This window comes from Monopterus albus, unplaced genomic scaffold (assembly GCF_001952655.1).
Source record: "Monopterus albus unplaced genomic scaffold, M_albus_1.0 scaffold463.1, whole genome shotgun sequence".
Classification (NCBI taxonomy): domain Eukaryota; kingdom Metazoa; phylum Chordata; class Actinopteri; order Synbranchiformes; family Synbranchidae; genus Monopterus; species Monopterus albus.
The window spans coordinates 113,848-128,762 of NW_018128343.1; the positions used below are offsets into that span (position 1 = coordinate 113,848).

The following is a 14,915-nucleotide window of genomic DNA, read 5'->3' on the forward strand; positions in this document are numbered from 1 at the left end:
TATACCCGAACTAAGATGAGCAGTATGTTAACCTCAGCTAAATAAATGTGTGAAATTCACATCATGTTGTCCTAATGTGCCGCATAACTTCTAAAAAGTAAAATGTATACAGTAAGGTTATCATATGCTTCTCCAGTGTTAAATCTTAGACTGCCCTGCATTAAAATGTTGGCTAGTAGTAGCTGGTAGTAAAGGATACTCAATTTGGACACGAGGGATCAGTAAGTCAACACTCAGTATAACTCTGGCCCTCTGTCTTTCTCTTTCTCTCCCCAGTCTCACGTTCCCAGGTGTCTCCACAGCGACAGGAGGTGCTGATGGAGAACGTGACCCGGATGTCTGAGCGCCCTCGACTGCACCAGCAGACCGTTCAGGCTGACCTGTTGGAGAACATCTGGAAACTGGAGAATCTCTTCCAGAACCACAGCAACTGGCTGCAGAGGCTGGAAATCTTCATCAAGGTATCACACAAGATTGAAAACAAGGCACAAAGCTTTTTAAAGAGCAGGGTTTTAGACTTGGAAACTGTGGCGGGACATGATTTAATAATTTTCTGTTTATGTCAATAGCATTTTTATTAACACACACCTCCAAACAAAGACACCAAAACACAAACAGAGGAATCTCTTTCCCACCTTCTGTTTCATGTAATTGACAGACAGTGGTAAACTGTTACTTCACATGGCCTTTTGTTTGTCGTTCTTCTGCACACTGTGCATCAAAACATACATAAAGTACTAAAAGTAAAAGTACTCATTACACATTAATGTATATCATAATTATTGACACGTTATGATGGAGATAAGGCGTTATGATTATACCGTATTAATATGTTCTATAACTAATGTTATAGAATGAAAGCAGTGGAGCTCATGTTCAGTTCTCTTCCATGCAGGGTCTGGAGGTGGAGCTGAGGAGCATCCAGGCTGACTCCCTTCATTCAGAGAGCTACCTGGTCCAGCTGGACGAGAGGTTGTCCTCCCTGAGTAGCTCCACCAACAGGAACCTGACTGGACTGAGTGCGGATGTGGCTCGAGCTTCAACCTGGCTTCACAACCAGGACCTCCTTCTCAGGTACACTCAGATTACAGGGAAGAGTCTTATTTCCAAAGCATGACAGTACAATTGAATCACAATAGAGGCTCACTAAATGCAGTTTGTTTGTGATTTATTTCAGGGAAACCTCAGGGCAGATGAGCGGGCTGAGAGAGAAACTGGAGGAGGTTAACTGGATGGTGGGAGCTGTCAATCACACCTTCAGCAATGACATCAGTATTCACCACTTAAAGATACAGAATTTACAGGTTGGAGGTTCATCACAGTTCACACAAAAATGTCCTGAACATCAACTTTAATTTACTGCTAAATAAATGTTTATTGCCATTTGTTGGAAGCGCAGCGCCACTGTCGCTGCTTCTGCTAACACTCCCTGTGCCCGCACTTCCGCTGCTCAGATCCAGATTAGCAACATAACAGAGGACACCAGCAGTTTATGGGTGACCCACGTCCACATGGAGGCCCAACTGAGGAACGAGATGGAGATCCTCAACACGATCACAGAGGACCTCCGGCTGAAGGACTGGGAGCACTCCATGACCCTGAAGAATCTCACCATATTAGAAGGTCAGCTAAGATAAGTGGATGTCTGTTCAAATGGCTGCTCTGACTGCTAAGTAGACCTATCTAACTTTTATTTAACCACAATGTGACTGTTCACAAAGGGGAGACTTCCATGCTTTGTTTTGGCCCTGGTATGACACAAGAAGGGTACTCAATCAATTTGAGGGTGCCCTTTTTGGCCCAAATGCTCCCTCTAAGTGCCCTTATGGTCAGCTTAAGTGGTTCTGCCACAGCAAGCATTGATTTGATGATTTGCAGGTCATAAGGCAAAGTTAAAACTTGGATAAATTGGATTGAAAAACTGCAGTTTTTTTCACACGCCAAGGTTTTATATCTATCTATATATTTGTTTTCCAAACATAATTCCAGTGACTATATTTTAATATGAAGCAAATCTTAAACACACTAATCTAAACTCCTGCACATAGTGTCATCTGGACATTATCAAAGCCTAATGCTTTTTTCCCACGGGCCCAGTTAAATAAGGCCGACCCCAGTCCTCACTGCAGGGCAAAGCCGTGCTGAGCCGTGCTGTTGTCCTGCTTGGCAGCAGTGCTGATCTGGATCTTCTCCCCGCGCTGGTTACTAACGTGAATGCTCTGTTTTTAAAAGTCAGATCACAGCTAGGTACCAATTAGGTAGCGATGGATATATCAAAGAGGAGTTGCAAAGCTCAGAAAATAGCTTATTGCAGTAGTTATATGCTGTATGTCAAACAAGATGAAAATAATAGAAAAAGAAGGAGCTTCATGGATCACAGTATCATACATGTGTGCACAATAACTACAGAACTTGAGATAAATGAGACACGGGTTGACCTTAGAACCACAAAAAGAGCTTGTTTGAGCAAATAGATGTTTGCAGCATGAATGAATGCAAGTGATCCCTGCAAACCAGTGTGATTTTACACTATGGGATTACTACACTGAGGTACTGAGCACCTCCGAATGTTCTTCCTCCGGTCTGATCAGACCTGATTAGTTCCGATGCGGTACGACTCTCACTGCCAACATATCAGTGATGCTCCTGGCTCGCTAAAATCAGAATAGGTACAATATGTCATGATGTAATGGTGGCAGGGGACACAGCCTGAGCTGAATGGGACCCCTGATCTCGTGTGTGCTTCACATGTGGGTGGCATGCCATTTCTCCTCAGCCTGGAAACAATTGTGGGTTAAATTTAGAATGAATCCAGAATGAAAATTCAACCACTCAGCTCTGTTATTACTTTTAGCTCCACAGCCCATTTGTTTATTGTTAGTTCTCAGTCACCTGAGCCAAGAAAGGCTTTACATCTCGACACGTTTGCCCCATTCTCTTCTCTCCTCTCCTCTTCTTGTGCCTCCTTTTTTATTTTGCCCTCTCTTCTTTCCTTTTTCAAGTCATTTGCTTTTGTGAGACACACTGAGCTCATGCCACATGTTATTTGTTGTATTAATCATGAAACATGACAAGTAGTTGAAAATATTGCCTGATGTCTTTTGGATGCAAAACTCTGATATTTTGTCTCAATAGGCAGTAAATTAACACACAACATGGTCCTATTTAGAGTCAAACGTGGCCCTGGGGGGGAAATGCATTAGAGGATTTTAACTACAACCTACAGTCTTTTTGCACAGAGAGAATGGGACAAAGAGGTGGCTTCTGGTTGCATGCCCACATTAATCCTGGAACTGACTAGCAATACAAAAGACATATGAATGAAAGCAACATTAAGTTACATCTACATCCACAGTGTTTCATGATTGGTTAGCCTACTGTGTCGTACGACGCGCTACTACATTTTCCTAGTTTGTCCCAGCTGTTTTTTTTGTTTGTTTGTTTGCATAACTCTCTGGATTGTAGATGAATTGGGTTCATAAACCTGTTTCTTCCAAGGCATGCTAGTGCCAGACTACAGAGACAGAAAGTAGAGAGACTGAAGAAGAAGCTGTGCAGTTGTGGAACTGTTTGAGGCGGCAGCAGGCAGATCTGCAACTCACAGCTGGTCAGCAGCTTTTCTGCATCAGAAGCCTGCACATTAAGATCATTGGATCTATGATGTAAAAGAAGCACCGGACATGTGCTGGGCAATGTCAAGCCCAAGACTTCTATGCATTCCCACAAGCTGTGTTGTGGTCCACCTTGTTTAACATGTGGTTTCCATTGTGGGCAGACCTTTCTCTCTCTCTCTCTGCTTCACTCACTATTTGGCTTTTTTTGCACTTACTCCATCCAAGTACAACAACCTTGGACCAATCGGACCTTCATTTTGGCTGCTACGCCACTCTGTGTGTGTCAATGATAAGTATAAATGTAATGACTTCTAGAGTTTCATGCATTAATAAAATCATTATCTGCACAAGTAAAGACTCAGCATGTTTCTTTCTGACATTATGGTCCCATGTGTTTCCTTTTCAAGATTCTTGCCAGCTGTAATTTGGTAACACCTTTGATAAATGCTCCAACATGTTGTAATAATGTTGACTCATTGAGGGCTGAGGCCTCACATTCTCATCTACTTTTATTTATTCCAAACAAACCCCACTTGCAGCTTTCTTTAACTCATGATTCCCACTCCAACAAAAGAGGTTTTTTTGAGAATGAGTATATATATATATATAGACTTTGTTTCAAGCCAGATTCCTAAACTGCAGCCCACCTCTTCAGTTTGTTCAATTTGAATTTTAATGTGAATTCATATTTATGGGTGTGGTGAAACGTAATGGCTTTTCAGTCTGATAATTGGACATGCTGTGAATTATTGTCTTATATTAAAGTAGAAAGTGAAAAGACAATAGTGCCGCGTTTCTATAAAGCTGCTCACCTTCACCACCTTTTGACTTTAGGGGATCATCAGTAAATCTGTGTTCACTTTTATGTTGGCAAGAATTACGTGGTGTAAAGATGGGTTCATGCCTCTAGGTCAGTGGTAAACCTGACCTGAGGGTTTTCAAATGTCTGCTAGATCAAATCAAAATGTCTGATGAACAACATGTTCCTTCTGTCCCTTTACAGTCTGTTGCTACATAATGCATTTTATAATTCCATAGAAATACAGGGTAGTGTATGTAAAAAAGTGATTTTCTATCAATGTCATTTTGTGCAGGAGCATTTGCATTATTTGCTACATATGCCTTGTGCATTATTATGTCAGTTCTCAATGATCTTGTCCTTTCTGCAGGACCTCCAGGACCAAAGGGAGAGAAGGGTGACACTGGACCATTGGGCCCCCCCGGACCCACTGGGTTAACTGGCTTTAGAGGTGGGCCCAACCAGAATAACGTTCCTTCATATTTAACTTTCATAAAAGCTGTAAATATGAAATAATTAAAAATGTCAAAGTGCAAATACTGTAATACTGATCATGTCTGGAATAGATTATCAATTAATGGGCTGCTTTAAGGTCAAAGTGTTTATTTGTCATCTGCACAGTTAGGAAACGTGTTTCCCTGTACAATGAAATTCTTACTTTGCCATCCGAATGAATGCCACACAGTACAAGTGAAATATAACGTAGATGAGCAATAACACCAATCTAAATAGGCAGTAAAATCACAAATCTAAGGCACTTTAAAGCAGCAAGTGAAGGAAGCAATTAAAAATACAACAAGAACACAATATAATGCAGAGAGAATATATGCTACATGGGAGCCATGAAGTGCAAATATTCAGCAGTGAGTGTACAATTGTGCATGTGCAAATTGAGTATGTAAACGGTACAGATGGACATGAGGTAGATCCTAAGTCAGCTGTTTAGGAGTCTGGTGGCAGAGGGAAAGAAAGTTTTTCAGTCTAGTGGTCCTGCATTTCACACTTCTGAGCCTCCGACTGGAGGGTAGGGGTATGAACAGTTCGTGCTGGGGGTGAATGGAGAGGGCTCTGTTGTGCAGCCTGCTTACTTTTTTACTGACAAAACAGAAGTTCCTCTTCGTGGATGGGATTTGTTTAGAAGTTTTAGAAAACAATGAAAACACATTGATTTTAGCTTCTTTAAAAATCTAATGTCTGTATTAAGGCACTTTGAACAGTAGCTCAGGACAAGGAGAATGCGGTGACCAGTTCTGCTGCACATAACGGCCAGGACAGCTTTTCTTTTACATCACTGTTTGTCACTGAAGCCTGTCCTCTATGTTTTTGTGTGTTCCAGGGCTCACGGGAGAAAGAGGAATCCAGGGTCCTCGGGGAATGAAAGGGTCAGCTGGGGACGAAGGTTTTCAGGGAGAAAAAGGAGATATTGGACCTGCTGGGCCCAAAGGTCTGTCTGTAGTACTTCTCAAATTAATCAGTGCATGTTCTTCATAGTATATTTCGAACATATTTAGTCAGATATTGGAGTAATTACAGTTGGCTTTTGCTCATTTCCTAAATTTCAGCACCATTTAAACCTTACTCGATCCACTGAGGAACACTCTTCTAGAACACACACGAACAAAAACAAACAGCTCATTTTACTGCACTTACCATAATGACAGATAATATAAAAATTACAATCACAAGGCAGCAGTTGAGTGAGTCACTCAGCCGCTACTCTGCAATCTTGTGCAACTCACCGCTGAATCTTGTCAACACATTCACAGCTCACATCATTTGAGACATGGAACAGAGAGCCTCATTTCTCAAATGGCTTTCACATCCTTTGTCAGAAATAAATAATTTTAAAAAATCAAGTTAAACCAAAATAAAGAATCATGGGACTCCCCATATCCTACCCACAGCATAGTTTGCTTGTAGTTGAACTACATTCATATCTGCATATTGGTTCAAGTAGTTATGTAACTTTTTGCTGGGGTTTGTGTAGTTCATTACTGAACCTACAAACAAGTTTGAGCCATAATAGGAATGATTTTTTTTTTTACCATGTTGCGTGTGAGCAGCTTTTCAGCGTTAGCATGGACATTTTCAGTGCCAGACTGAACCACCTGTTGGATAAGAAAACTGGGACACGGCTCATGTGTTATATAAATAAGGGATTCTGCTCTAAAAAGGTGCAAGCTGAAGACTTGTTTTAATTGTTAAGATTTACAAGTCGGATTTTATAAAACTGGGAAGTCAGGTCTGAGAGCAAGGGAAGATTAAATTAAGCGTGCAACAGATGGTTTGAGCAAACAGCAGAGATCCTCCCTTGCTCTCAAATCTGCTTCTGCTGTTACAAATACACACCTGAGCACTGCAAACTAAATTGCAGCTTGTTTTGTGTGCTTTCAAAACTTTTGGTGCAGACAGACTTTCACAGAAAACCCAGTGGAGAAACTGAAGAGGGCAGAATCAGAAGCAAGTACATGTATGGGTGGGATTATGCTCCCAAATCTTATTCTGTGCTTATAAATCTGTGCCTGTGCACTCTCAAATGCTGAGTTGTAAATGGAGTAGTGCTCGAAATGTGGTTCACGCACCTTCACATCTTGTGACAGGGATGTACTTCCATACTAATAATTCATATGATGCAAAATCTATTATTTTTGTCAAGAGAGCTAAATATATTATTATTCATTCAAAGCACTATTCTTCATTTCCAATACATCAGTACATCTGAGAATAATCTGCTTCAACACAGATGGATTTTGACAACTCCATTCACCCGTTTATCCAGAGCAGTCTGTATCTACATAAGCCCCTGGGGTGGCCATGCTCCCACTCTGGCATCACCAGCTGCTTAGTGCCAACGATAACACAAACACAATACACAGCTCTGTTGAAGAAGCCATGACTAATATGATAAGGTGCTGTAGGGTTTGTCTTTCTTTCTGGCATGCCATTGTCTATTTATGTGTGTTCATTCAACAGCTGTTGCCCATCAGAGTTGGGCTTGGCTGAAATGTCCAGTGTTGGAGTCCCACAATGCTTGTGTTGGCCAATAGCTCTCAAAACTTTGGACAAGGGGGATCTGTTGTCTTCTGTGTGTACACATGTAGTTGGTTGTTATGGCTCACTCAGCAACAGGCCCTATTCTAATTTTGGTGCATTTTATATAGATTGATGCCTTTTGGAATAGTCATTTTTACACAGATTGTGGTCGAGTGTTTTGACCCTTCTTCAAGGCAGCTTTTTTGATTAAAGCCCTTTTACACTGAACTTTAAAAAGCCAGCAAACTACCATTTCTGTGCTCATTTTACACAGCTGCTGGAATCCCGGTACTAGAGATGTGATGATTTTCATGACGTCTGATGGTCCGTGCACTTTGTGGCCAATTTGAAAACAAAACAAATGGGCTGTTATCTCATTTGGTTTGATATACTGTATTTATAATTGGGAATTACGGTACTGCTCACATCCAATTCCAGGTTTGTGCATCCGTTTGAGGGCAAGGCTACAGACACCAACACACACCCAAGGTGCACAGCAGAACAGACATTGCTTCCCCCAATGCCAGTGATGTATTTATATGTGTTCTCCCCTTGAGATGTGTTCCTCCTTATATCCTAACCTGAACCCAAACCTTATCCTAATCTCACATTAAAAGGTTGCTTTGTGAAGATTTGTAAATCTGCTAGCAAATAAATCCATTGCATTTCCAACGAAATTAACTGCTTTCAGGTTCAACATTTTAACCTTGACACATTAGCCTCAGACAGCTCGTATAGTGGCTAACGTGGTTAGCAGAGAACTGTTCTGCAGCGCCTTACTGGAGAGACTTATTTGTTAAGTGAACACATTTTATGTGTCAGGGCCCTGTTGTAGCTCTTTACAAGCACTGCTTGCACACAGATCTCATATGGTTGCAGCATCATGTGATTTGCACAGGAAATTAGCACAGGCAGCAATAACCACCATGGTTGAACAAACGTGAAAAGAGTGTCGCTCGCAAAAACTCTTGCACTGGCCATGTTGTTTGATTGACAAGTTAATTCTGTAAAGAACAGCTGAAAACATATAAATCTCTGTTTTTCAATAAAGATGGAGAGGAAATGAAGAAAACAAGGATCTTTGCGGATGTTTAACCATCTATACTCTGGCAGTTTACAACAATGTCTGTCTGTGCTTTCACCCATCTGGGGTCTGGTTGTGGTTTAACAAACCAGTGAAGGGTGAAGAGTTTGTCGACCTTCTGGTGTGAACGGCCCCCAGAGTCAGACAGTCGCTCAGCTGTGGAAGGAAGAGGGACATTGAAAAGCTTGTTAAAATGGCACAGGGAAGCTTTGTGTTTTTAAAAGAATTGTGGGTAGGCTGAATAGACTACATGTAAAAAAAAGCCGTGTTGGTTGAAAATATTGTCTGTTGTTTCTTTGGTGTTTAATGCCGCTTGGCCACCCGGGGTCAGAAAAACTCCATAACAGGCTGACAGACATATAGCCCTGAAATATATCACATTATAATGTGGACAGGCTAACATCAGTTCCCCATCCATCAGACACAGAGAATCTTTAGCATTTATTTGGAGTCATAGTTGGCCACCTGATGAATCTAAATGCCTAATATTCTCTCTTTTGTTTGCTCCGATTCGGTCTTCCACCGCTCTTGAGGAAAACAGGATGTTAGATGCTAGATGTTCAACTTTTGTTCATCAGCTAGATGCTAACTTTGATCCTCTGTCACTTGGGACTGTCATACAGGGGGCTTAACAGAGCCGAGAATGAACAAGTTTTATATGGAAATTATTTGTGCAGTTTCAAATCAAATACATCTGTTATTTCTTGTGGCTCAGCGGTAGGTTAGTGATGTGTTTGGGTTTTCATTGCAGTGTTATTTAGTTGTTAAGGGTGTGGTCATAACAGAGGTAACACTGACAGCTGAGGACGTCAGGCGCAGGGTGTGGTGTAGTGTTGGCTACGCTACTCACTGACACTCGCATGCAGTTACACATGGTAGGTGGGACTGGCAGCTGCCCTGTGCTCTGGGCTGTGAAACAAGGTGTCAAATATAAAAAGCTGAGTAGCTCCTCTTATAGCAAAAACAGACTTGTGGTTTCAAACCTGAAGATTATTGCCAAATGGCAGTGGAACAGATTCTCTCCTGCTTTAAATTAGACCAAAGTGATGAAATGAAATGAGTAATGAACACAACTGAGAAAGCCACGTCTAAGCTGATGATTGTAGAGCGGAGTCGTACCTTAATGTGCCATCATTCTACAGAAACCACAAATGAAAAGATTTTTACTCACAGTGACTTAGCGGTTTTGCATTAACGTTTCCACCATGTGAACATCTACACTGTAAAGAAAAATTACCTTGACTGTGGTCCTGTTAAAAGTACAAGTTACAACTTCTGTCTTCTTTCTCCTGTTTATATTTCAACCTCATTCACCCCTACTCTACAGTAGAAAATGCAGATGTTAAAACTAACAACTGGACATTGTTGATATTATTAACATCACACAAATATGACCTCACTTTTTGTTCTTTCTTCAGGTGACAGAGGAGAAAGGGGGTTGAAAGGGGAGAAGGGTGATCGAGGAGACCAAGAAGAGACAACAGGTGAGAGCTAAGCTTTGAACGATGAGTGGAATGGTCAAGAAGAAACTAGTGGCTGACTCCATTCCGCAATATGAAGGAGAAGAATATTACTCAGTCTTTTTGAGCTGCCAATAAATAGTCAGTTCTAGTCTTTACACCAATAAAACTGTGTTGGAATAATGTAACTGCTAAAAACTGATATACAAACATGCACATGTTGCCAAATATAAAATTGATTTCTAATGTTTTTGAGGGTCAGTTATACATTAAAATTATGGATTTAATGGTTCCAGTGGCATGGAGCATAAAAGCCACCTCACCCAAAGTTTTAGTCCTGCACTTTGGAATAACTTCAAAACTCATGCCACAGGGATCTAAGTGGCATGGAAGCATGTCAAGTAGGTAAACTGGTGCAAGACTATGAAGTTCTTTAAAAACCAGTAAAAGTATTTTTGAAGTCAATATGCAAACTGATGGGCAACCAATGTAAAAACGAGTGTAACGTGTTCTTCCCTTCTGTACCTGGTCGACCAGAGAGGAGAGTGTTACAGTATTATATATTACAGTACATTACAGCCTGCTGACTATACAAGTGTGTATTCATCTCTCTGTGCCACCATGAGAGAGAAATGGGGGTACTCCAGCCTTAAAGTTTAGTTCTAAGTCTAGGATGACAGGGTTTCTGGCCTGTTGGCTCAGGCCCTAGAGGATTTAATTTTCTGACTTTCCCTCTCAGCCTTTGAACACGCTGCTTTGGATGGAAACCTGACTATAGTTAAGTAATTGCAAAAAAGGTCTTAGGAAATTTTTGGATTAGAGAAACAATCCTTGATGGTTAAATGAGGATGAAGACTTCAGCAGCTTGGGTTTTACAATAATTATTGAATACAGAATAGTTGATTTATGAGCAGCTTCAAATAAAACAGGGCAAGAAGAATAAAATAACAATTTACTGTGAATATTTGGCTATATTTTAATCACATTATGTAAAAACCTACCAGTGAACTGCAACTGTAATATGAGCACATAATGTATATAATCTATGATCCAAAACCAACAGCTGGCGATAGAGAAGCAAAGATTTACAAGCTGATGACTTTATGGCCCTTATCCATCTCTGTCCCAGCTGAACCTGTGCAAGAAGCTGTGACAAGCTTAAAGGATTGGTAGAACTGATTTTCTTTTCAGCGTAATCTCAGTTTCCGACACACGATGCAGAACCACATGGTGTAGCAGACATCAAAAGGACTGGAAAACCATTATGTGAGTGCGTGCAGCACGGAGCGGAAGTATCTGGACAGTGGCACATTTTTTTGTTCTTCAGACTCTGTGTTGCACTACATTCAATGTGAAATAAAATAAGGTCAAGGTCAAAGGTCAAATTGTAATGGATACTACATTAAGTATGTTTATATAGTGTGGAAGATAAAGCCCTTTTCACACAGTGTCCAAAGTTCGGTGTTTCATAAGTAAATGGATAAATACACATAAAGTCAAACAATATCATATTATCCTGAGGAAAATCCTTTGCAGTCAGTAACTGTCTGATGTTTCTCACTCCGAGGGTGGTTCTCAAGTCTCTTATATTATCACTCCCACATTCTTGGTCGACTGAGGATACAAGCGGTGAATCCCAGCCCCCCTAATCGCATCCACATTTCCTTCACTTGTGATGCATGCAAAGACAAACTGCGAGGAGAGAGGAATGAGGAAGCATGTTTCCTCTGATCCTTCATGTGAAGTGTCCAATCGCAAACTGATTTCCCGTAAAGGGACGTGTCAATGCGTAACAGACTTCTATGAAGGATGCACTTGTGTATCCTCGGTTATAGCCTCCTCTCTCCTTGTTCCTTGCTCCTCAGAGCAGAAATAAAAGCTTTGCAGAATGACATCTGGGTCGAGCAAGGGTCGAGGACCAAGCAATGATAAAATAAGGGAATTGTGATTCATTTAAGGAAAATGACGAGTATTTGGCTGAATCTGGTCACACAGAATGCTCCTGTATTCTGTGCAGAGGTATCTCTGCAGTCACCATGCTGCTGTATGAGCTGCTGCTTTTTATCTCCACACTTTCCTCTCTTCATCATGTTGATAAAGGTTGATTTTTATTTCCTTAGTCCAAACAACTTTGCTCCAGAACCCCACTGGTTTTTTTGTGTATTTTTACAAACTACAACCTGGCCTTTCCGTTTTTGAGATTTATCAGGGGTCTGCATCTTGTGAAGAATCCTCTGAGATTCTGGAGGTTCATGAACTCTTCTCATGATCCTTGACAAGAAACATGTCCGCCTACACCCTGTAGAGTATTCCTGACTTGCTGTGCAGTCATAAAGAGTTATTTCTTCATTGTGTGACTGATTTTCTGCTAATCCACTGTACTTGAGCTCCACCTACTTTTTTATAATATGCCAAATCAAATACCTTTGATATCTCTCTGATGGGTTTTTAACTTTTTTCTGAACTTTTTTGTTTTTTATTTATTTTTTTTGACTTGCACGGCCACTCGCATTCGCAGGCTTCCTCAATGACAAGTCATTCAAAAGAAAAATATGTGTGGACCTGGGTATGATTATGAATAAGAGTTGTGACAGCTTGATGGCCACTTCTGTCCAAAAAGAGCCCCTTTCAGACACTCCCACGTCATTTGAATGAAGGTACCTGGAGCTCTCACTGAACACTTGTTACACAGAGGATCACTTATTTTACTCATAAGATGGAGCTTGCAAGGTATTCGATAGGTCTTGTGAATCAAATTAAAATGAATCTGTTGATGGTGTGGGTTATGGGAAGCAGCTTTAATGTTTCTCCAGGTGGCACCTCAGTCAAACTCTGGGTTAAGAAGATAAGGTTACTGTACCTGTGAGGTTGGGTATTATGTGTTTAACAGGCTGCATCACCCACACAGTTCTTACCTTACCTACTCAAAGCACTTTAACACTTGGCATTTTAATGTAGTATCCATTATTTCATTTCAAAATGAATGTGCTAAAGCACAGAGCCTGGAGAGCAAAGAATGTGTAACTGTCCAAATACTTACAGTCTGGACTCTGCAGTATGTCCTGTGGTGGTAAACTGAAACCTCATACAAAACCACCCAACTGGAGTCAGGTATGTAGAAAGAAAAAACATTATTGTCCCCCAAACCCCAAGAAACTTCTTTTAACTCTTCTTTTTTTGACATATCTGTTATTCTTCCTTTGTTAGATCCTCATTGCCTCTCCATGTGATGAGCAATGAAGTGGTGTTCAAGTAAAATAGAGTTGATGCCTTGGCCATCTGAATCCTGTTTGTGCCCATTACAGATCCATCAAAGATCAGTTATTTCCTCACAAGACACTGTTTGATGTTTCACAGAAAGAAAGACTGAGTGTGACCACATGCTGTTGGCTGTCAGAAATAGCAAATCATCACGTCTTGCACCTTTTTTGTCACAAACCTTATGTGGCCGACTTATAATTTGACGTGACTTGGATCTTTTAACAAGCATACTGTGCATACCTGTGTGGTCACTGGCCAGAGCAAGCAGCAGTTTCCAAGGATTTGTGTCTGTGGGAAAGTTTGTGCGCACATGTTGGGTGTTAGCAAAAAATGAACCTGCTTTTCAGGTCGTTCTCATTGAAAGTATCTTCAGTTCTGTGGTAAATGAAAGAGTACGGTGTTTCAGAGTAAGAGAAGGAGAAATGGACCCCACATTAATTTGAGAATGAGCAAAAGAACGTTCATCTGTGTAAATCAGTTCTCTTGTACCTGGACTGATGCTTCTTCAGTCACCAGAAACGCTCCTAAAGTAAATATATACAGAACGTCATCCATTTGTAGCCTCTAGTCACCCAGGCAAAATCAGTGCTTCAGATTTTTTGGCTATGTGCAGTGTTCCTGGTGTTCACTGTATCATGTTTGTCTTTGTATTTGTGTGTGCATATATATTTGTATAACATGTGAAGCCTATAAACTGCTGAACTACATATAGGTTGTTTGCAAGGGGTCCAGCAAGATGGCTGCATGAAAACGCATTATACTGAGTTCTCTGCCTTTGGTTTCATAGCAGTTCAACTCCACTGATAGTATCGGATTAACTGACGGGGTCTCCTGTATTTCGAGGGTTGATTACATGAGAAGAAGCCAGTGTCTGCTCAAAAACACTCAAATGGATAACAATTTGATCGGCTCAATTTTATATACATTTAAGCAAATTTACAGGTTAAAAACCAAACCACGGTTTTCAGAAAGGATCTTAGCTCTGCGTTGTTGATTTCTCCCCTGTAAGTTGGACATGCTATCGATTACAACTTATGTAACTTGAATTTGTACGTCCTCATGAATCCTACCACGATCCCCTGAATTCAACAGGGACAAATATAACTGTCCTACATCTCTTAGTTTGGATTTTTGTAGGATAAAGGAATGAAATATGTCCCACATTAGCAGGAGCTCCAGCAGTTTTCTTATTACAGCTCCTAAAAGACATTTCCCCATGGGTGTTTACTGTAACTTGTAACAAAACATCTAATTTGCTTTTTGTTTTTATGCCACTTTTCAGTTGACTTACTACAGAAGAGACTGGAAGTGATGTATAAGTACACAATCACTTACACACACACACACACACACAAAGCTGACAGCCTAATAGTTAACCCCCCACCCCCCACTGTAAATGTGTTGTTGTTTTTACAGTGCAACTCTGCAGCTACAGGGATCCAAATATAAATGCTTTCAGCTTTGGACTCTAATGAGAAATGTCTGTTCATCCTGGGACCCGGGCTTTTGACAACACTGTGTTATTTCATTTTTATGTGGGAGTCCACCTGAAGCCAAGTTATAAGCGCTGCCTGACGTGACCCTCCAACATCAATACTGAGGCACAGTTACTGAGAGATCTGTCATATTTATTTTCTGCTGTTTGGTTGCACTGCTGTTGAAAT

General features: G+C 40.8%; 1 protein-coding gene across 1 annotated transcript in view; it reads left to right on the plus strand.

The window, feature by feature from the left end:
- The window catches only part of scara5 (scavenger receptor class A, member 5 (putative)), a 42,922-nt gene that overhangs the window by 17,576 nt on the left and 10,431 nt on the right, over positions 1-14,915 (plus strand). The window contains exons 4-10 of the mRNA XM_020587579.1: positions 277-461; positions 896-1,074; positions 1,178-1,304; positions 1,455-1,623; positions 4,784-4,864; positions 5,750-5,857; positions 9,949-10,014. Of these exons, the coding sequence (XP_020443235.1) occupies positions 277-461; positions 896-1,074; positions 1,178-1,304; positions 1,455-1,623; positions 4,784-4,864; positions 5,750-5,857; positions 9,949-10,014 (915 nt within the window). The remainder of the gene's footprint in view (positions 1-276; positions 462-895; positions 1,075-1,177; positions 1,305-1,454; positions 1,624-4,783; positions 4,865-5,749; positions 5,858-9,948; positions 10,015-14,915) is intronic.